This window comes from Phyllobates terribilis, unplaced genomic scaffold (assembly GCF_046119375.1).
Source record: "Phyllobates terribilis strain yellow unplaced genomic scaffold, ASM4611937v1 Scaffold_7__3_contigs__length_470593459, whole genome shotgun sequence".
Classification (NCBI taxonomy): Eukaryota; Metazoa; Chordata; class Amphibia; order Anura; family Dendrobatidae; genus Phyllobates; species Phyllobates terribilis.
Window position 1 is genome coordinate 81,635,408 of NW_027362767.1, and position 21,472 is coordinate 81,656,879.

Below are 21,472 nucleotides of genomic sequence, written 5' to 3' on the forward strand. Positions count from 1 at the left end.
AATGATCACTGTTCAATATTTGTACAGTCTGATAGAGGCAGCGGGGACTTTTCACACTAGAAGGAATATATATCATTGTGCGCTGTGATGTGTGCTTCTACATACCCCCCAAAATAAACAAAAAATGAAGGTTGTGATATTGGTGACTATGATACGGCTCAATTATGGAAGGGTCCACCAGGGACAGACACAATCTATGGTCCTGTATATTAACAGATAATCAATAGTGGCTGCCAGATCAATAGACTGATGCAGCGGTCACTAATGCTCCACCGCAAACAGTCGTTTCCATGTGCTGAAAAGTTAGTCAGTAGGGTAGCAAAACAAAAAAACTTCTGCATAATCACCCTGTACCTATAAATTAATCAGTGGGGTGGGGGTTATTGCTATTTTACAAACAATTTGAGGTACATGTAACTATCTACACTAGTGGGGGTAAAAAAAAAAAATCGAAAAAGAAAGTCTTTTACTACAATAAAAACACAACCAATCTTCAACTGCTCGCTGAAAAACATACACCGCACATCATTGAACAGTATATTACTTTACTTAGATGGCTTTAGTTTGTTTTTCTTATACAGATTTGCATGAGAAAATTATTTCAACCCATTTATAATCATAAGGAATAGTCATTTTATGTTTTTTTTTCTGCTTGTGGATTATTGCCCGAGAAGCAACCAGGTTTGGCATATAATTATTTTTTTTTTGCGTTTAAAACTATACAATTTTTACTTCTGAAACATTCACATTTCAGCTAATACGTTTCTCATGTTGTATAATTCTCAGAACAGAGGCAGTGTGCAGAAGTGATACTTTGCTTAATACATGCAAGGCAGGATAAAAAGTAGGGAGTTGTGAAACGCTGCGGCTCCTTTCTATGTACACTCGAATCCGGGTGCAGTTAAAGCTAAAGGTCTACGGTACACACTCGACAGGACACAAGAAGTTCGGATCTGTACAGTCTGCATTGTCCATTAGCTCATGTCTATGGTGTTAAACACCCATTCCGTGAACTTCTTCAACTTTGCAGTTGCATTCTGGGATTCTTCCTGCAAGCGTAGGTTGTCTTCTCGTAAGAGTTGCACTTCGGCTTGAAGATTTGCTTTATCTTCCTTTTCCTACAACAAAAGCATATGGTGATTAGCAAACAATCTGGGCAATATGGCCTTGAATCAGTTCCCGTCTGGCAGGAACTTTTTTTTTTGTATGCCATTTCTTTTTTAAAAGTTGTAAAAGAAAAATGTAGCAGAAAAATCTGCTACAACTACTCAAGTATTGGCAAACAAAATGCACGCGTTTTGCACTTGCGTTAATTTCCCATTTATTTGAATGGGTGAAAAACGCTGAAAGAATTGACATGCTACGGATCTGGAAAAAACAAGCAGCGTGTGCATGAGGTTTCAGAAATCTCATTCAATTTGCCAGTATTATAATAACGTAGCATGTGAACAAACCCTAAGGGTCAGAGTAGGGTTATTACAGAAAAGGGTTACTAAAACCTAGAGATATATATTTTTCTTATAACTGTTGCTTTAGCTGGCACCTGTTCACACTAGCTAAGAGGTGCTGGTCAGTTTTTTCTATTTGTACGGTTACTACAGGACATGTGCTGGGATGAACATTAATGCTTGCTTAAAAATGTTTTCACATGATGAATGAGCGTTTTGATTATTCATTGAGTGATTGCTGGCCTTCTTATATAGGCCAATAATCGAGAACAAGCCTGCTTAGGATCACCCGATTATTAGCCAGTGTAACTAGGCCCCAAGTTTGCCAAAGGGAGTAGTAGGGACTAGTGTTGAGCGAGTAGGTTTCATTAACCCTTTCGGCGAGCACGCTCGGGTGCTCGCCGAGTATTTTGGCATGCTCGGCATTTCTTTTACTGTCACCGTGGCTGCAAGTGTGACACGTGCAGCAACGGTGACAGTAAAAGAAATGCAAAGCACGCCAAAATACTCGGCGAGCACCCGAGCATGCTTGCCTAAAGGGTTAATGAAACCTACTCGCTCAACACTAGTAGGGACTAACATTGTGAGACCTGAGTGCAGGAATATATATACAGTACAGACCAAAAGTTTGGACACACCTTCTCATTTAAATTTTTTTCTGTATTTTCATGACTTTGAAAATTGTATATTCACACTGAAGGCATCAAAGCTATGAACTAACACATGTGGAATTATATACTTAACAAAAAAGTGTGAAACAACTGAAAATATGTCTTATATTCTAGGTTCTTCTAAGTAGCCACCTTTTGCTTTGATGATTGCTTTGCACACTCTTGATGAGCTTCAAGAGGTTGTCACTGGAAATGGTCTTCCAACAATCTTGAAGGAGTTCCCAGAGATGCTTAGCACTTGTTGGCCCTTTCGCCTTCATTCTGCGGTCCAGCTCACCCCAAACCATCTCGATTGGGTTCAGGTCTGGTGACTGTGGAGGCCAGATCATCTGGCGTAGCACCCCATCACTCTCCTTCTTGGTCAAATAGCCCTTACACAGCCTGGAGGTGTGTTTGGGGTCATTGTCCTGTTGAAAAATAAATGATGGTCCAACTAAATGCAAACCGGATGGAATAGCATGCCGCTGCAAGATGCTGTGGTAGCAATTTTTCGGACTGACTGACCTTCATTTCTTAAAGTAATGATGGCCACTCGTTTTTCTTTACTTAGAATTTGTATTATGGCAAGAAAAAAGCAGCTAAGTAAAGAAAAACGAGTGGCCATCATTACTTTGAGAAATGAAGGTCAGTCAGTGCGAAAAATTGGGAAAACTTTGAAAGTGTCCCCAAGTGCAGTTGCAAAAACCATCAAGCGCTACAAAGAAACTGGCTCACATAAGGACCGCCCCAGGAAAGGAAGACCAAGAGTCACCTCTGCTTCTGAGGATAAGTTTATCCGAGTCACCAGCCTCAGATATTGCAGGTTAACAGCAGCTCAGATTAGAGACCAGGTCAATGCCACACAGAGTTCTAGCAGCAGACACATCTCTACAACAACTGTTAAGAGGAGACTTTGTGCAGCCGGCCTTCATGGTAAAATAGCTTCTAGGAAACCACTGCTAAGGACAGGCAACAAGCAGAAGAGACTTGTTTGGGCTAAAGAACACAAGGAATGGACATTAGACCAGTGGAAATCTGTGCTTTGGTCTGAGGAGTCCAAATTTGAGATCTTGGGTTCCAGCCACCGTGTCTTTGTGCAACGCAGAAAAGGTGAACGGATGGACTCTACATGCCTGGTTCCCACCGTGAAGCATGGAGGAGGAGGTGTGATGGTGTGGGGGTGCTTTGCTGGTGACACTGTTGGGGATTTATTCAAAATTGAAGGCATACTGAACCAGCATGGCTACCACAGCATCTTGCAGCGGCATGCTATTCCATACGGTTTGCGTTTAGTTGGACCATCATTTATGTTTCAACAGGACAATGACCCCAAACACACCTCCAGGCTGTGTAAGGGCTATTTGACCAAGAGGGAGAGTGATGGGGTGCTACGCCAGATGACCTGGCCTCCACAGTCACCAGACCTGAACCCAATCGAGTTGGTTTGGGGTGAGCTGGACCACAGAGTGAAGGCAAAAGGGCCAACAAGTGCTAAGCATCTCTGGGAACTCCTTCAAGATTGTTGGAAGACCATTTCCGGTGACTACCTCTTGAAGCTCATCAAGAGAATGCCAAGAGTGTGCAAAGCAGTCATCAAAGCAAAAGGTGGCTACTTTGAAGAACCTAGAATATAAGACATATTTTCAGTTGTTTCACACTTTTTTGTTAAGTATATAATTCCACATGTGTTAATTCATAGTTTTGATGCCTTCAGTGTGAATGTTCAATTTTCATAGTCATGAAAATACAGAAAAATCTTTAAATGAGGTGTGTCCAAACTTTTGGTCTGTACTGAATATATATATATTTTTTAAATCAAATGTTTTTGTTATTTTAATTTTTAGAAAGATTTTCACAAAAGGTAAAAAAAAACAAAAAACAAACAAACGTTGGAGAAACAGTTCTCCACCCCCTAACCTTAGGAAGCATTAGGCCGAGTTCACAAGATGCGTTTTTCATGCGTTTCCGCGGCGTTTTTGCAGTTGCGTAAACGCCGCGGAACGCATTAAAAACGCATGGTAGAAGGGCAGCAATGTTCCCCAATTGAAATCCGCATGTGCTGTGCCCATGATGCGGATTTTTCCGCAGTGTAAACGCTGCGGTCAAAAATCCGCAGCATGTCATTTAATTTTGCGGAAACGCTGCTCTTTTGCCGCCATTGACTTGCATTAGACCGCATGGAATCCGCATCACTGTATATGTTTGATGCGCTTTTCATGCGGTCTAATGTGCGGATGGTACCCGGGTGTGGAGGAGAGGACTCTCATCCAGACCCAGGTACCATTAAAAAAAAAAAGAATAAAATAAAAAATATATATATTCTCACCTTCTGACGGCCCGCGCAGCGCTCCTGCTTGGTTCCCGGCACTTCGGGGTTGAATGAAGAAGGACCTTCGCTGACGTCAGAGTCATGTGACGGGTCACGTGACGCTGACGTCGGAAGGTCCTAAAGTCTTCACTGCCGGCAGCCGGGACCGATGAAGCAGGACACCGGGGGCCATCAGAGGGTAAAGTATATATTTATTTTTTGACATTCACACTATATAAATCCATGCCGGCTGCACGGATTTATATAGTGTGAAGTTGACAAGCACTTTCCAAGTGATGCTAAAATCGCTTGGGAAGCGCTTGTCAACCCGCATGCGGAAATGAAAGTGAAGAACGCTTCACATCCGCATGTCCCTGGCAGGAAACCGCATGTACAATCCGCATGTACAATCCGCATGCGTTTTTTCCTGCCAGAGAGATGCAGAAACGCTCAGGAAAAAATCCTGAGCATTTCTGCATCGTGTGCACATACACTTAAACATGAGTTATTTATACATCTTGGCTCTACAAAACCAGCATAATTAGATGTTACTGTGTTCAAATATTTGTTCAATAGTCAATCCAATTACATATAACTTGTGGAAGTGCTAATAACATTTTTATTAATTTTCAAAGAAGTTTAATTTGAGGCATCATATAAACGTAACTCAAAGAAAGCCGAGGCGAAATCTCAGTTCCCTAGATGTCAAACCAGATCCATCAATCCATAGACCCCATACCTTGTCAAATTTAGAGATAGCATCTCTTTTTAGGTATATGCCTTTTTACAAAAAAAAAAGCACCCGCTCCAGATTGACTCATCACTTTAACAGACATGAAGCAGACTCGGATACAAATTACGGCTTGGTAATAAAACTGCGCTAAATCAAATAAGGGTCCAACGACCTTTAAAGGTTCGTCCCATACAACATAAATATCGGGTAGGGAAGAGGAGAAAAATACATAGTAGCGGAGGCTTAAACAAAAGCAATCCAGGGAGCATCCCCATCTCTGCTGTGCAAGGAACCATCAGATACAGTCACAGAAACCGCTCAAGAAATCTCTGGGTCCTCCTACACAGACTATTTGCAGGTCTCCAATTACCAGAATTAAAACCAGAGGAGCCCTAACCCTTATCTAGGAGAGGGAAGGTTTGCTGATTACATTCCCTAGCCAATAATATCACATGGTGTGTATGGGTAAGATAATAAACAGTATATATGCCCAATATGTGATATCTTTTTTTTTTGTCTGCTGTGTACCATTATCAGCAGTGATTAATGGAAACGCTTTATTCACTTTGTTATGGTAATATCCAGAAAAAGTAATGTATGAAATATTATAACACAATGGGTCTGATTCATCAAGACTGGCACTTCATACACCAATCATAAGTTGCCATGCCCCATCTCAGGTTTCTTCCTAGCCTTACCCATTTTGGCGTAGCTCCCTGATACTAGAGAGAAGAGGCCAAAAGTTGCAACATTTTTGCTCAACTTTGAGTTGCGCAAAAGTTTTGCAACTTTTCAAAGTGTTTTATACCAGAAATCTGGCAACTACTCTTATAAATTGGGGGCAATGTGACTTTAATTATCCTAATATCAAACATTAGGTTATATGTGTGAACTTTAGAACACATTTTAATAAGAAAAAAATAAAACATTCAGTTCGATTAGAAATCTATATATGGGCCTGCATGAAGTGATAAACATTCATTATTAATATTCTGCCTGCTTTCAGTGAATGGCAAAATGATAGAGAACAGTATTAAAGGGGTTGTCCAGGCTTGGGGTTAAAGTCTGCAGTCAGTATGTGACAGCAGTCTTGTGAATCTTTACAATGCGCAGTGTGTATGCTGTCAGGATTCTCCAGGAGCAGGTGGGAGACTTGCATTCATGCAGCCACGTGCCAACTAGAAATGTGCAGACTTGCTCAATAGAGGTGAATTGAATGAGGCCGGACGAGTCTAGTTGGAATGTGATCAGAAGTATGCAAATCGTACTTGTGGTCACATGATCACCCATTACCATGGCCGGAAAATCCTCGCAGCGCGCACTTTGAGGATTCACATAGTGACTGTAGACTTGAGACCCAAGCCTGGAGAACACCTTTAATGTTGAGAATTTAGGAAAATGTAATACATTGTGTGAGTTATAGCACTACAGCGGTCTCATGAGTACTGTGGATAATACAGTAGACGGGCTGAGTAAGCACGGGTTTGACCTATATCGGTCCATGGGGCTCTAGCATACAGAAGACCTATGAACATGTTGGTTTAACTTTCTTTTATACGGTTTGGTGCAGATGCCCAGCAGCAATATAATTACAATATAGGTTTATGTAGGTGACAGATTTGCTTTTAAGACACATCTGACGTTACATTTCTGATATGTGATATATAGTCACCGTATCTGGTGCCCTCCTTTATGTTGCCGCTGCCTTCGTTTACCCACTTCTCTTCTTGTACAAAAGTGGCGCGGGGAGCACTGTGGAAAAGTCTAAACAATGCCTCCCATCCCCTCTTTCTGCTGTAGGTTGGACCAGTGTTGAAGATGCTGTGTTCCGAAGAGGTGTGGTTCAGAGTTTTGGCTAAGCCCCCCAGGGCACTGCGGTGCTCATTTTGGATTTGAAGAGGGAGGCAGCGGCTACATAAAGGAGGCCACCAGGTTACAGAGCAGGAGCTGACCAGACTGCTGGAAAAATTCAATCTCAATTGTAGGTTAGCTATAATAATAATTTTTATTTTTATAGCGCCAACATATTCCGCAGCACTTAACAATTTTAGGGATTAGCTATTAAATGCCCTGCTCATCCTGGGCTTCTAGGAGTCAAGTGGGCGGTCCTAAACAGCGATTGTATGCCAGTTTATACTGGGAAGGCTGTCCGAGAAATTCGGCAGTCACTGACTTCAACAACCACTGGACTCCCAAACCCAGACAGAGGAAGCAGGGATTTTGATGAATAAAATACAATTAATATCGAATATATTCCAGCAAACCTTTATATCAAACTGTTGAGCTCTTCTGCTATATGACATGATGTTAGCAGACCAGACTGCAAGTTGAATGTGGCAGATTCCCTTTAAGGCTTTATATACATGGCTGTATTTGCAGTCCTAAAAAGAGAATCCGATCCTACAAGGAGAAGTAGATGAGCCTTTCACAAGCCCTTGGTTCCTGACTTTTCTATATTGTTTTTGCTACTAGCTCCATTACAGAGGTGGAATATACTCGAGCATGAAGTCTTTCTTGACTATGTCCACAAAGATAGTATGCTTTTCTATACTGTCGTACCTTTTTCAAGTCATACTGCAGCATTTTCAGCATGCCCTCCAACTGCTCAACCTTCGAAGCCAGTGAGGTGGGAGACTCTTTCCTGTAATAAAGACAGATCTGATAAGTAATTGGTTATTTAAAGAGGTTATTCAGGGCTGTATCATTATTATTATTTTTTTTTACTGTGGGCATAAAAACTTACAGGCAGGTAGTTGCTAACTACCTGCCTGTTCTGCTCAGCACAAATATCTGGCGGCACAGAACGGTTACTAACCCCCCTATTACCGGCGATTCTGCGCCTTCTGCTGACGTTACATCGATAGAGCAGCAGCTTCTCTTCCGCTCTGCTCTGTTGATCAGGCGTTATAGCAGACGTCATGCTGACTGAGAGCCGTTCCCCCACTGATTGACAGCTGGCTCCCAGCTACATAACTGCTGGGAGTCAGCAGTCAATCAGGAAGACTTTGACAGTCATGCGCCGTCGACAGAGCAGTCGAAAGAAGAAGAACTAATCTGTTGACGTGGATCAGGCGAATCGCAGGAGTGAAACTGGATAGAACAGGCAGATAGTTACTAACTAGTTAGCAACTACCTGCCTGTTGATTTTTTTGGTTCACAGTAAAAAAAAAAAAAAAAAAAAATAATAATTTAGTCCTGGATAATCCCTTTAACATGGTGTGCAAAATTAACCTAGAAAGGGGTTTGTTTCAATGCTACGGTTTTTTTTTGTTATAGAGGAAGTAAATTTATATTTTAACGAATCAGAAATTTAAAAGGGGGGCTCTCCGGGAACATGAAAAAAAGAAAATATTATAAATAAATTCCAAAATACCTTAAATTAGCAAATCATACTCCTTTGGTCAAGGGAGGTAATCGCTACAGTACAGAGAGATGCTAGTGAACGTGTGCAGTGGGACACTGCAAATCCTTCCCTAGGCAAATAGGTGCGGATGTATAGTACCCCGCTGCAGCAGGAAGTCGCACCCCCACCGATCTGATATTGATGACCTATTCTAAGGATAGGCCATCAATATTAAAAGTACAGGAACACACCTTTTAAGAATTGCAATGTATATGTAAAAATCAGATGCTGGGATGCGATTTTTTTTTTCATGAGGACATTCGATCCATGAAAATAAAAAAGGATCAGTTGAACAGCCCTGCTCCAGTGCTGATATACACTGCTCAAAAAAATAAAGGGAACACTTAAACAACAGAATATAACTCCAAGTAAATCAAACTTCTGTGAAATCAAACTGTCCACTTAGGAAGCAATACTGATTGACAATCAATTTCACATGCTGTTGTGCAAATGGAATAGACAATAGATGGAAATTATTGGCAATTATCAAGACACCCTCAATAAAGGAGTGGTTCTGCAGGTGGGGACCACAGACCACATCTCAGTACCAATGCTTTCTGGCTGATGTTTTGGTCACTTTTGAATGTTGGTTGTGGTTTCACACTCATGGTAGCATGAGACGGACTCTACAACCCACAGAAGTTGCTCAGGTAGTGTAGCTCATCCAGGATGGCACATCAATGCGATCTGTGGCAAGAAGGTTTGCTGTGTCTGTCAGCGTAGTGTCCCGAGGCTGGAGGCGCTACCAGGAGACAGGCCAGTACACCAGGAGACGTGGAGGGGGGCATAGGAGGGCAACAACCCAGCAGCAGGACAGCTACCTCCGCCTTTGTGCAAGGAGGAACAGGAGGAGCACTGCCAGAGCCCTGCAAAATGACCCCAGCAAGCCACAAATGTGCATGTGTCTGCACAAACGGTTAGAAACTGACTCCATGAGGGTGGTAAGAGGGATCGACGTCCACAGATGGGGGTTGTGGTCACAGTCCAACACCGTGCAGGACGCTTGGCATTTGCCACAGAACACCAGGATTGGCAAAGTCGCCACTGGCGCCCTGTGCTCTTCACAGATCAAAGCAGGTTCACAATGGTGTGGGGTGAGCATTTCCTTGGAGGGCCGCACAGCCCTCCATGTGCTTGCCAGAGGTAGCCTGACTGCCATTAGGTACCGAGATGAGATCCTCAGACCCCTTGTGAGACCATATGCTGGTGCGGTTGGCCCTGGGTTCCTCCTAATGCAGGACAATGCCAGACCTCATGTGGCTGGGGTGTGTCAGCAGTTCCTGCAAGATGAAGGCATTGAAGCTATGGACTGGCCCGCCCGTTCCCCAGACCTGAATCCGATTGAGCACATCTGGGACATCATGTCTCGCTCCATCCACCAACATCACGTTGCACCACAGACTGTCCAGGAGTTGGCGGGTGATTTAGTCCAGGTCTGGGAGCAGATCCCACAGAAGACCATCCGCAACCTCATCAGGAGCATGCCCAGGCGTTGTAGGGAGGTCATACAGGCACGTGGAGGCCACACACAATACTCAGCCTCATTTTGACTTGTTTTAAGGACATTACATCAAAGTTGGATCAGCCTGTAGTGTGTTTTTCTACTTTAATTTTTGGGGTGACTCCAAATCCAGGCCTCCATTTGTTAATAAATTTGATTTCCATTGATGATTTTTGTGTGATTTTGTTGTCAGCACATTCAACTTTGTACAGAACAAAGTATTCAATGAGAATATTTCATTCATTCAGATCTAGGATGTGTTATTTGTGTGTTCCCTTTATTTTTTTGAGCAGTGTATAAATATATATATATTTTTTTTCACGGACAGCACTCAGACTGAAAATATGGTCGTGTGAACGTACCCTTACCTTAAGGCTGTGTGCCCACATATATCCGCACCCCATGGTCCCCAATGGGATTCCGCAAGTTCTATGCACATGCTGCGGATTTTTCCGCAGCGTTTATGCCGCGTTCAAAAATCCGCAGCATGTCATTTAATTTTGCGTTTCCGCAAGCGGAATTGCCTTTGTCCAATGCATAAAAAACGCAAGGCAATTCCGCATGTGGAAAACGCGTGATAAACGCGCGATAAACGCGTGCGGAATTCCGCATGCGTTTTTCCGGGAGAAGACTTGCATTTATGCAGCAGAAATTTTCTGCTTCATAAATGCAACGTGGGCACATAGCCTAAGAGTTTGTACAGTGTGTCAGTCTGGGTAAAATAAATCAGTCTGTAGTCCAGGCTATTAAAGGGGTTGTCCGGTACTTTTTTTTTTAAGTTGCCCAATGTATTTAGCATGTAGGTATAAGTATTTCTGTAAATACCTTCTGTTGCTGATAATGCCTGTGAGTGGCGCTATCACTGGTCGCTCACAGGCATCACATGACCCCCAGCAACTTCTTTAAGGATTTTCTAGATTGGAAACATTGTAATAAACACTTGTCTGTGAGAAGTGTTAGGTCTGTTTGAGCATTCAGCCATTAAAATAAATATTTCAATTCAATGAAAGCAAACAGCTACAGTACAGACCAAAAGTTTGGACACACCTTCTCATTTAAAGATTTTTCTGTATTTTCATGACTATGAAAATTGTACATTCACACTGAAGGCATCAAAACTATGAATTAACACATGTGGAATTATATACTTAACAAAAAAGTGTGAAACAACTGAAAATATGTCTTAAGCATTTCTGCATCGTGGGCACATAGCCTAAGATTTTTTCCTGAGAGTTTCGGCATCTCCCTGGCAGAAAAAAACACATGCATTTTCCGGCCAGGGACATGCGGAAGTGAAGCGTTCTTCACTTGCATTTCAAGCGATTTTAGCATCACTTGGAAAGTGCTTGTCAACTTGGTCACACTATATAAATCCATGCAAACGGCATGGATTTATATAGTGTGACCCGAGAGAATGGTAAAAAAAAAACAAAACAAATATATACTTACCCTCTGATGGTCCCCCGGTGTCTTGCTTCGCTCCGTTCTCCCTTGCCGGCAGCGGTACACTGAAGGACCAGCCGACGTCAGCGTCGCGTGACCCGTCACATGACTGACGTCAGCGCAGGTCCTTCAGTCCATCGCGAACTGCCGGCATGCGAGGAGGAGCGCACCGCGGGCCGCCAGAAGGTAAGTATATATTTATTTTATTCTTTTTTTCACAGTTTCTATGGTACCCGGGTCTGGAGGAGAGTCTCCTCTTCTCTAGACCCGGGTACCATCCACACATCAGAATGCGTGGAATGCGCATCTACATATACAGTGATGCGTAATCCATGCGATCTAATGCAAGTGAATGGCGGCGAATACGCAGCACTTCCGCAAAATAATTGGTAGTGCTGCGTTTTTTTTCCGCAATGATAATCCACAGCGGAAATTTCCGCAGCATGTGCAGAGCACATGCGGATTATCATTGGGGAACATGGCAGACCTTCTACCAAGCGTTTTTTAAGTGTTTCTGCAGCGTTTTTGCCGCAGCGGAAACGCTTAAAAAACGCATTGTGGGCACACAGCCTTATATTCTAGGTTCTTCAAAGTAGCCACCTTTTGCTTTGATGACTGCTTTGCACACTCTTGGCATTCTCTTGATGAGCTTCAAGAGGTAGTCACCGGAAATGGTCTTCCAACAATCTTGAAGGAGTTCCCAGAGATGTTGGCCCTATTGCCTTCACTCTGCGGTCCAGCTCACCCCAAACCATCTCGATTGGGTTCAGGTCTGGTGACTGTGGAGGCCAGGTCATCTGGCGTTGCACCCCATCACTCTCCTTCTTGGTCAAATAGCCCTTACACAGCCTGGAGGTGAGTTTGGGGTCATTGTCCTGTTGAAAAATAAATGATGGTCCAACTAAACGCAAACCGGATGGAATAGCATGCCGCTGCAAGATGCTGTGGTAGCCATGCTGGTTCAGTATGCCTTCAATTTTGAATATATCCCCAACAGTGTCACCACCAAAGCACCATCACACCTCCTCCTCCATGCTTCACGGTGGGAACCAGGCATGTAGAGTCCATACGTTCACCTTTTCTGCGTCGCACAAAGACACGGTGGTTGGAACCAAAGATCTCAAATTTGGAGTTATCAGACCAAAGCACAGATTTCCACTGGTCTAATGTCCATTCCTTGTGTTCTTTAGCCCAAACAAGTCTCTTCTGCTTGTTGCCTGTCCTTAGCAGTGGTTTCCTAGCAGCTATTTTACCATGAAGGCCTGCTGCACAAAGTCTCCTCTTAACAGTTGTTGAAGAGATGTGTCTGCTGCTAGAACTCTGTGGCATTGACCTGGTCTCTAATCTGAGCTGCTGTTAACCTGCGATTTCTGAGGCTGGTGACTCGGATAAACTTATCCTCAGAAGCAGAGGCGACTCTTGGTCTTCCTTTCCTGGGGCGGTCCTCATGTGAGAGTTTCTTTGTAGCGCTTGATGGTTTTTGCAACTGCACTTGGGGACACTTTCAAAGTTTGCCCAATTTTTCGGACTGACTGACCTTCATTTCTTAAAGTAATGATGGCCACTCGTTTTTCTTTACTTAGCTGTTTTTTTCTTGCCATAATACAAATTCTAACAGTCTATTCAGTAGGACTATCAGCTGTGTATCCACCAGACTTCTGCACAACACAACTGATGGTCCGAACCCCATTTATAAGGCAAGAAATCCCACTTGTTAAACCTGACAGGGCACACCTGTGAAGTGAAAACCATTTCCGGTGACTACCTCTTGAAGCTCATGAAGAGAATGCCAAGAGTGTGCAAAGCAGTCATCAAAGCAAAAGGTGGCTACTTTGAAGAACCTAGAATATAAGACATATTTTCAGTTGTTTTACACTTTTTTGTTAGGTATATAATTCCACATGTGTTAATTCATAGTTTTGATGCCTTCAGTGTGAATGTACAATTTTCAGTGTCATGAAAATACAGAAAAATCTTTAAATGAGAAGGTGTGTCCAAACTTTTGGTCTGTACTGTATATTAAAAAGAATGGAAACACTAAGGTGGGAATTTTATTAGTCCAATGTGCATTGGAGTAACAAAAAAAAAACAACCCAACAAATTTAGACATAGGCCTCTTAAATTCTATTAAATCTGTGGAGTGGACTTTTCCTCCTTGCCAAGCCCTGCAGAATTTTTAGTGGCAGAATAGGGGGCTTCTGAACTATGTGGTCCTAGAAGTGGAATTGTCACTTATAAAACATTTCTGGCATATACTTTTGATATGCTATACATGCATCAGATGGTAATACAACTTTAAATGGAACCTGTCACTAGATGCATGCTGTCCAAACAACAGCATCAGGTACGTCTGTCTCTAAAATGTGTTCACATAGTTTGAAAGGCCAGATAGGAACCATAGTGAGAAACACGACTAGTCTGGCTTCTTCATTCCCCAGCTGATTGACCGGTCTCTCCCTTGTGTGCAGCATTTCAGAGTAAAACATACACCGCTGCAGTCGAGCAGTCAGGATCTGATTCATGCTGCCCGTAGTTCAGCAGCATGAATTTAGCGACAAGTTCCCTTTAAGTCTTACTGAGGCCCTTGGAATTGGGTCAATCTGATGTAAACCCTGGACCAAAGAAAGGTTGTGTATTCCTTCTATAGAGGTTTTAAAACATCCATAGGAAAATTACTTAAAGGGAACCTCTCATGTCCCATAGCGCTATTAACTTGCAGATATAGCATTATAAAGGTCCCCGGCTGCTGTACTAAAATTGCGGCACCCGGGAGAAAATAACCTTTTATTCTCCTGGGAGTCGCCAGCTTTCAGTCATGCCGCTGCAGCTTCATCGCTCTTGCTCACTATACTGGGAGTGGCGGCTGTAAGTACACCCCGACACTGACTGACAGCCAGCTCTGTGTAGATGCACTCAGAATTGGCTGTCAGTCAGTGCCGATAGATGCTTGCAGCTGCTGAACGCCTGCATGACTGAAAGCTGGCGGCTCCTGGGAGAAATAAAGTTCATGTTCTCCCAGGTGCCGCAGTTTTAGTGGCCGAGCACCTTCCTAACATGATTAACCTGCAGATTAACCCTATATCTCAAGGGTGGTGAACCTCAGGCCCTCTTTTCTCCAGGCCCCAGGCAGATTCCAGGGAACCGCAGTGCTCGGGTCAGCAACTGTGTTTTGTGCTGGCTCTTTACTTTCTTCTTGCTCTATGAGCATGCACACGCAGCCTTCATTACTGAATGCTGCACTGCGTGCAGTGAAAGATTACATACCGACGCTGGCCAGTGACAGCGTCAGGATGTGCTCTGTGGGCAGAGTTAGCGAGCTATGCGCTCCCGTCCTACAGATGAAGACTGCAGCCCCAGCGTCTCCTGTGATATCTATACCACAGCATCTCCTGTGACGTTTACATTGCAGCCCCATGTCTCCTGTGACATCTATACCGCAACCCCAAGCCTCCCGTGATGTCTATGCCGCAGCCGCATGTCTTTTGCGATGTATATGACACAGCTCCATGTCTCCTGTGATGTCTATACTCCAGCCCCAGTGTATCTTATGTGATGTATACACAGCAGTCTCTGTATCTATGTGATGTATACACAGCAGTATTGGTTTGTCCTTTGATGTATACACAGCAGTCTGTGTCTATGTGATATACAGTGGGTACGGAAAGTATTCAGATCCCTTTAGATTTTTCACTCTTTGTTTCATTGCAGCCATTTGGTAGATTCAAAAAAGTTCATTTTTTTCTCATTAAAGTACACTCTGCACCCCATCTTTACTGAAAAAAACATAAATGTAGAAATTTTTACAAATTTATTAAAAAAGAAAAACTGAAATATCACATGGTCATAAGTATTCAGACCCTTTGCTCAGTATTGAGTAGAAGCACCCTTTTGAGCTAGTACAGCCATGAGTCTTCTTGGGAATGATGCAACAAGTTTTTCACACCTGGATTTGGGGATCCTTTGCCATTCTTCCTTGTACATCCTCTCCAGTTCCGTCAGGTTGGATGGTGAACGTTGGTGGACAGCCATTTTCAGGTCTCTCCAGAGATGCTCAATTGGGTTTAGGTCAGGACTCTGGCTGGGCCAGTCAAGAATGGTCACAGAGTTGTTCTGAAGCCACTCCTTTATTTTAGCTGTATGCTTAGGGTCATTGTCTTGTTGGAAGGTGAACCTTCGGCCAAGTCTGAGGTCCAGAGCACTCTGGAAGAGGTTTTCAACCAGGATATCTCTGCACTTGGCCGCATTCATGTTTCCTTCAATTGCAACCAGTCGTCCTGTCCCTGCAGCTGAAAAATACCCCCATAGCATGATGCTGCCACCACCATGTTTCACTGTTGGGATCGTATTTGGCAGGTGATGAGTAGTGCCTGGTTTTCTCCACACATACCATTTAGAATTATCACCAAAAAGTTCTATCTTCGTCTCATCAGACCAGAGAATCTTATTTCTCATAGTCTGGGAGTTCTTCATGTGTTTTTGAGCATACTCTATGCAGGCTTTCATATGTCTTGCACTGAGAAGAGGCTTCTGTCGGGCCACTGTGCCATAAAGGCCCGACTGGTGGAGGGCTGCAGTGATAGTTGACTTTGTGGAACCTTCTCCCATCTCTCTACTGCATCTCTGGAGCTCAGCCACAGTGATCTTTGGGTTCTACTTTACCTCTCTCCTCAAGGCTCTTCTCCCACGATTGCTCAGTTTGGCTGGACGGCCAGGCCTAGGAAGACTTCTGGTGGTCCCAAACTTCTTCCATTTAAGGATTATGGAGGCCACTTTGCTCTTAGGAACCTTGAGTACTGCAGAAATTCTTTTGTAACCTTGGCCAGATCTGTGCCTTGCCACAATTCTGTCTCTGAGCTCTTTGGGCAGTTCCTTTGAGCTCATGATTCTCATTTGGTCTGACATGCACTGTGAGCTGTGAGGTCTTATATAGACAGGTGTGTGCCTTTCCAAATCAAGTCCTGTCAGTTTAATTAAACACAGCTGGACTCCAATGAAGGAGTAGAACCATCTCAAGGAGGAACACAAGGAAATGGACAGCATGTGACTTAAATATAAATGTCTGAGCAAAGGGTCTGAATACTTATGACCATGTGATATTTCAGTTTTTCCTTTTTAATAAACTTGCAAAAATTTCTAAATTTCTGTTTTTTTTTCAGTCAAGATGGGGTGCAGAGTGTACTTTAATGAGAAAAAAATGAACTTTGTAGAATTTACCAAATGGCTGCAATGAATCAGAGTGAAAAATTTAAAGGGGTCTGAATACTTTCCGTACCCACTGTATATCCAGCACTATGTGATGTATACACAGCAGTCTTGATGTCTCCTGTGTGATGTATATACAGTAGTCTGTCTCCTATTATGTGATGTATAAACAGCAGTCTCAGTGTCTCCTACGTGATGTATAAACTGCACATTTCCCACTGCTTGAGTTCTATGTTACATAAGCAATAATGGATTTCCCACTGTGAGGAGACCTGCATGTAATATACATCTGTGTTCGGTATGAATTACTGCTGCAAGTTCTTTACAAAACTTATCGCAAAGAGTTGCCTGCGCTCCAGACCAATGCAAATCTGGAAAAGCAGTTACGAGTAGCAACAGCATCCTCCATACTACCTAACATCTCAGCAGCACCAAAGAGAAGCAGCTCCAGCCGTCACATTAGGGGGAAGTTAATAAAATGTTTGACAAAATATAGCCTGATCATTTTTAAGTTGATAATTTTGTGAAGCCCTTGAAGGATGGTATAAATATCCAAATGGCCCTTAATAGAAAACAGGTTCCCCTCCCCTGCTGTATCTACAAGCAGGGGCGTACATAGGAATCATGGGGCCCCATAGCAGAAGTTCTAATTGCCGCCCCCCCCCCACACACATAAGTAAATAAATATTTGTCTGTGTCACAGAACAGCAAATCTCACAACTTTACAGCCTTTACACAGTAATTTTTCTCCTGCTGAAGTCCTAGATTCCTCCTTCAATGCCCCATAAAGTGTGATGCCAACAAAAGTGCACCCTAAACACAGTATGATACCCCCATGGTGCATTCCTCCACATTAGCCTCCACATGCACAGTATAATGACCCTATTGTACCCAACTTCAACTCCCAAGGCAAAGTATGGTGACCCCAACACAGTATGATCCTCCAACTGTGACCCCCAAAGCTTTCCATACACTATAATGTGCCTACATACAGTATAATGGCCCGCACGAGCCCTCCAAACAGTATAATGGACCCCACACAATCCTTCACACTGTATAATTGTTTTCATACAGTATAATGGCTCCACAGCCTTCCATAGAGTATAATACACCACCAATAATCCTCCATATAGTATAATGCGCCCCCCATAATCCTCCATATAGTATAATGAACTTCCCAGTCCTCCATAGAATATAATGCACTCCCCATAGTCCTCCATACAGTATATTACACACCCCATAGGGTAAAATGCAGCCCCCATATAGTATAATGCCCCCCCCCCATCTCCCCCAATCCTGCTATGTGTAGCCTTCCCAGTACCCCAATCCTGGTATGTGTGGCCCCCCCAATCCTGGTATGTGTGGCCTCCCCAATCCCCCCCCCCCCAATCCTGGTATGTGAGGCCTCCCCAATCCTCCCCCCAATCCTGGTATGTGTGGCCTCCCCAATCACCCCCCCAATCCTGGTATGTGTGGCCTCCCCAATCACCCCCCCCAATCCTGTTATGTGTGGCCTCCCCAATCACCCCCCCCAATCCTGTTATGTGTGGCCTCCCCAATCACCCCCCCCAATCCTGTTATGTGTGGCCTCCTCATTCCCCAATCCTACTATGTATGGCCCCAATCACTGCACACATAAAATAATAAACACTTATACTCACCTTCCTTCCTCACCTCTGCTCCAGCGCTGAGTCCTGTCTGCAGCAGTTCATGTCGGCATCTGAGCAGCAAGCACTCTCAGAAGCCGAGGTGAGCTGCTGCTGCCGGCACATTCACACTTCTCCATGCCGAGACTATGGGCGTGGAGAAGCGTGAATATGCATTCTCTTTAGTAGCGGGCACTGACAGCAGGAGCCGCGACTCAGCGCTCCTCCTTGGCCGCTACTTAAGAGAATGAATATTCCCTCTTCTCCATGCCCATGGGAGTAGAGAAGAGGGAATATTCATGTCCCTTTAGCAGAGGGCACACGCGGTAGCTGCAGCAGCGGCTGCCGCGTGTGCTCGCTCCTCCACCGCCGCAACCCACTTCTCCGCCGCCGCAACCTCCCTCCCCCCCAATACTCACCTATCCTCCTGGTTCCCACGCTGTTTGGGGCCCTCCCGGCTCACGGGCCCCCTTCCAGTGGCGTGGCCTGCCGCCATTGGCCGTACGCCACTGTCTACGTTAATAGTGTTATCCAATTAGACAGGTTCCCTCTAAGGGCTGATGTACTGAGAAGGAAACATGCAATGTTTGGAAGTCTTACCCAAAGTAAGTGCTAGACTGAGAGGGAGACTGGCCCTCTAACTGTTCACCCATCGAAGCGGAGCTCCCCGGTCTGTGTTCATCATCTGGAGAGGTAAAGAAGGAAGCTCTTTGATCTAATGAAAACACAGAAATAAAATTCAGCAGCACGATTTACAGAAAAATTCTAATTCTCAAATACATAATGCAGTCTAAGGGTATGTTCACACATTGCGTTTTTGGTGCTGCAAAAACTCAGACTGGTGGCAGGAAAAACCCCTTGTACAATAAATGTGTTTTACTGGCCCTTTTTTTCCCCATTCATTTGAATAGGTGAAAAACGCTCAGAGTTGACATGCTGCAGATTTAGAAAAACACCCAGCAGATGGAAAAAAAATGCAGCGTGAATGAGAAATTTTTTAAATTCTCATTCATATATCCTGGTACTGTAAAACAGTGTTTCTGCATCAGAGAAAAACACACCATAAAAAAACGCCCCATGTGAACATACCCTAAAACTGCTGTTCTTTCTTCTTTCCTCGTTACACTGTATTCTCACGCCCGAGTAGTCGTATGGCCCTGGCCTTACGGTAGATATACACCAAAGGTGGTCAAATTTGCTGATTTTTCATTGGGACTTGCCTACAATCTAATGAACATGAAGCTATATGGGGAGGAAAGCATTTGATTTCAAAAAGCTTAAGGCTTTCTTCTTACAGGAGATAAGTGCATTCCTAACTCGCCATGGAGCGTGGATGAGTATGGGGGAGTACAGGATTATAGCTTTGGTGGTCTGCTGTAGTAAGTGTACAGACACCTTTACCAGAACACCAATCATCTTTTCTTAACAGACCTTAATTGTTTAAGCAACCCCTAAATGTACATCCTCTAAAGTCATAGAAACTTTATCAAGAATTGCAAGAAAAATAAAATACAATCAGACTTTTCTGGAGCACCTACCCTCAAAGGCCTTGGCAGCATCTACTAAATTTGACCATTCTAGATCAGAAGCAGCATCTGGAAGGGGCATAAGTCCTGGGTCGGGCATGGCCTGTCTTCTCTGATCATGGATGTCCGTGAGGGAGGTGTCCGAGGCCGAAAACTCACCTAGAAGTACCAAGAAAAGATTATTATTTTTTTAATCCTGGCATATCTGAGAAAAATAGTCCTTTGTTCATTTCAATATTAAAAAACTAAGAAGTGACCAGAATTGTGTGACATCATGACGGTGCAACACTTGGTAAAATATTTCTCAGTACTTACTGTTCTTCCCCAGCTCCTCAGTCTGTCCTACCACTGCCTGAATATGAATGAGCAAAGACCCATCCTGTGAGACTAAAATATTTAATCTTTCTGTTAAGATCTAAGGCAAGAACTGCTACTTTCTCAATATGTATTTTTTTTCAGTTACCAAACAATCAGACCCTCGAGGAGCAGTTCTCATGTTAAGGGCTCGTTCAGATGTTCCCATGGTGTCTTTTTCAGGTTGTTTCCGCTCAGAATCCGCCTGATAAAGTGTTGCAAAAGCACCCCATAAAATGAACATAATGCACAGCAATGTCAAAATGACATTGCTGTGCACATTTTCCGTCTTATGTCACTTCTATTAACCACTTCAGGACTTGGAAACCCTGAATTGATTAAAAGAAGTCACATTTTCATTCTTCGGGCAGATTCTGATAGGAACCCTCTTTCTCTCTATACTTCACAGTACAGACCAGACGATGCCGGTGGTGGAGCCACTGCAAGAATGACGGCATAACTGCTGGCATTATCCTGAAGTGGCTTCACCTATGACAACTCAAGTCACCATAGCTAGAGTTGTGCTGACCTGCAATTCTAGCCACAACACATGGACAAGGGTGGTACTGTTTCTCTTGTCCAAGTTTCTTTATGGATTTGTAACATATAGAGAATGTGGAACGATTCATTTTGACATCTTAGCTACGCAATCTGCAAGGCATAACAGTCCCAATTCATTTAGACTGGCGTTTCGCAAGCCACTTAATGAATTCAGAGCATCAGTGATATGTGCCTCACCAGAAATGTTACTCCTGCCAGGGGGGACTGGAGTAACATTTCTGGGGCAAGAACCTGCCACTTTCCATGAATTTGATGGTTGGCCAAAAAACCAAAGCAGCCATGTGCTGCTCCCCTACAGGACCTTTCACCAATTATTTTTTTTTTGTTGAACTGAACACACAATGCAATAGTGGCAGCGGAGAGGAAACAAAATGTTTTTTTTTTTTTTTTATATTTCGCCTTTCTGTTGCGGAAATATTAGCAATCAAAGTATTAGCACCTAATGAGTTAAGTTCAAGTGGTTGTTATTAAATATTTTTCACTAGGGGAGTGTACTTCTGCCTCCATAGCACAGAAGTTCTGGAAATATTAGTATTTCCAGAAGTTCTGTGCTGTATAATATATCTTCAGTGCTTATTTAGGCTACACACTCCGGTTGGCAGGACCTGTGGAGTCAGGTCACGTGACCCTGATGACATCACAGGTTTTTCTGCACTTGTAATGTTGCTGCCTGCTTATGATTGGTCAGTGTCATATA

General features: G+C 43.5%; 1 protein-coding gene across 7 annotated transcripts in view; it reads right to left on the minus strand.

The window, feature by feature from the left end:
• Positions 1 to 801: 801 nt before the first annotated feature.
• Positions 802 to 21,472, minus strand: part of SIPA1L1 (signal induced proliferation associated 1 like 1) — a 251,854-nt gene continuing 231,183 nt past the window's right edge. For 6 of the 7 annotated variants that reach the window (XM_073638884.1, XM_073638886.1, XM_073638883.1 and 3 more), the window contains 4 exons: positions 19,873 to 20,019; positions 18,935 to 19,049; positions 7,699 to 7,780; positions 802 to 1,118 (listed from right to left, as the gene is read on the minus strand). In XM_073638884.1, the coding sequence (XP_073494985.1) occupies positions 975 to 1,118; positions 7,699 to 7,780; positions 18,935 to 19,049; positions 19,873 to 20,019 (488 nt within the window). In that variant the 3' untranslated portion in view covers positions 802 to 974. The remainder of the gene's footprint in view (positions 1,119 to 7,698; positions 7,781 to 18,934; positions 19,050 to 19,872; positions 20,020 to 21,472) is intronic. The other variant, XM_073638885.1, reaches the window with a different exon arrangement.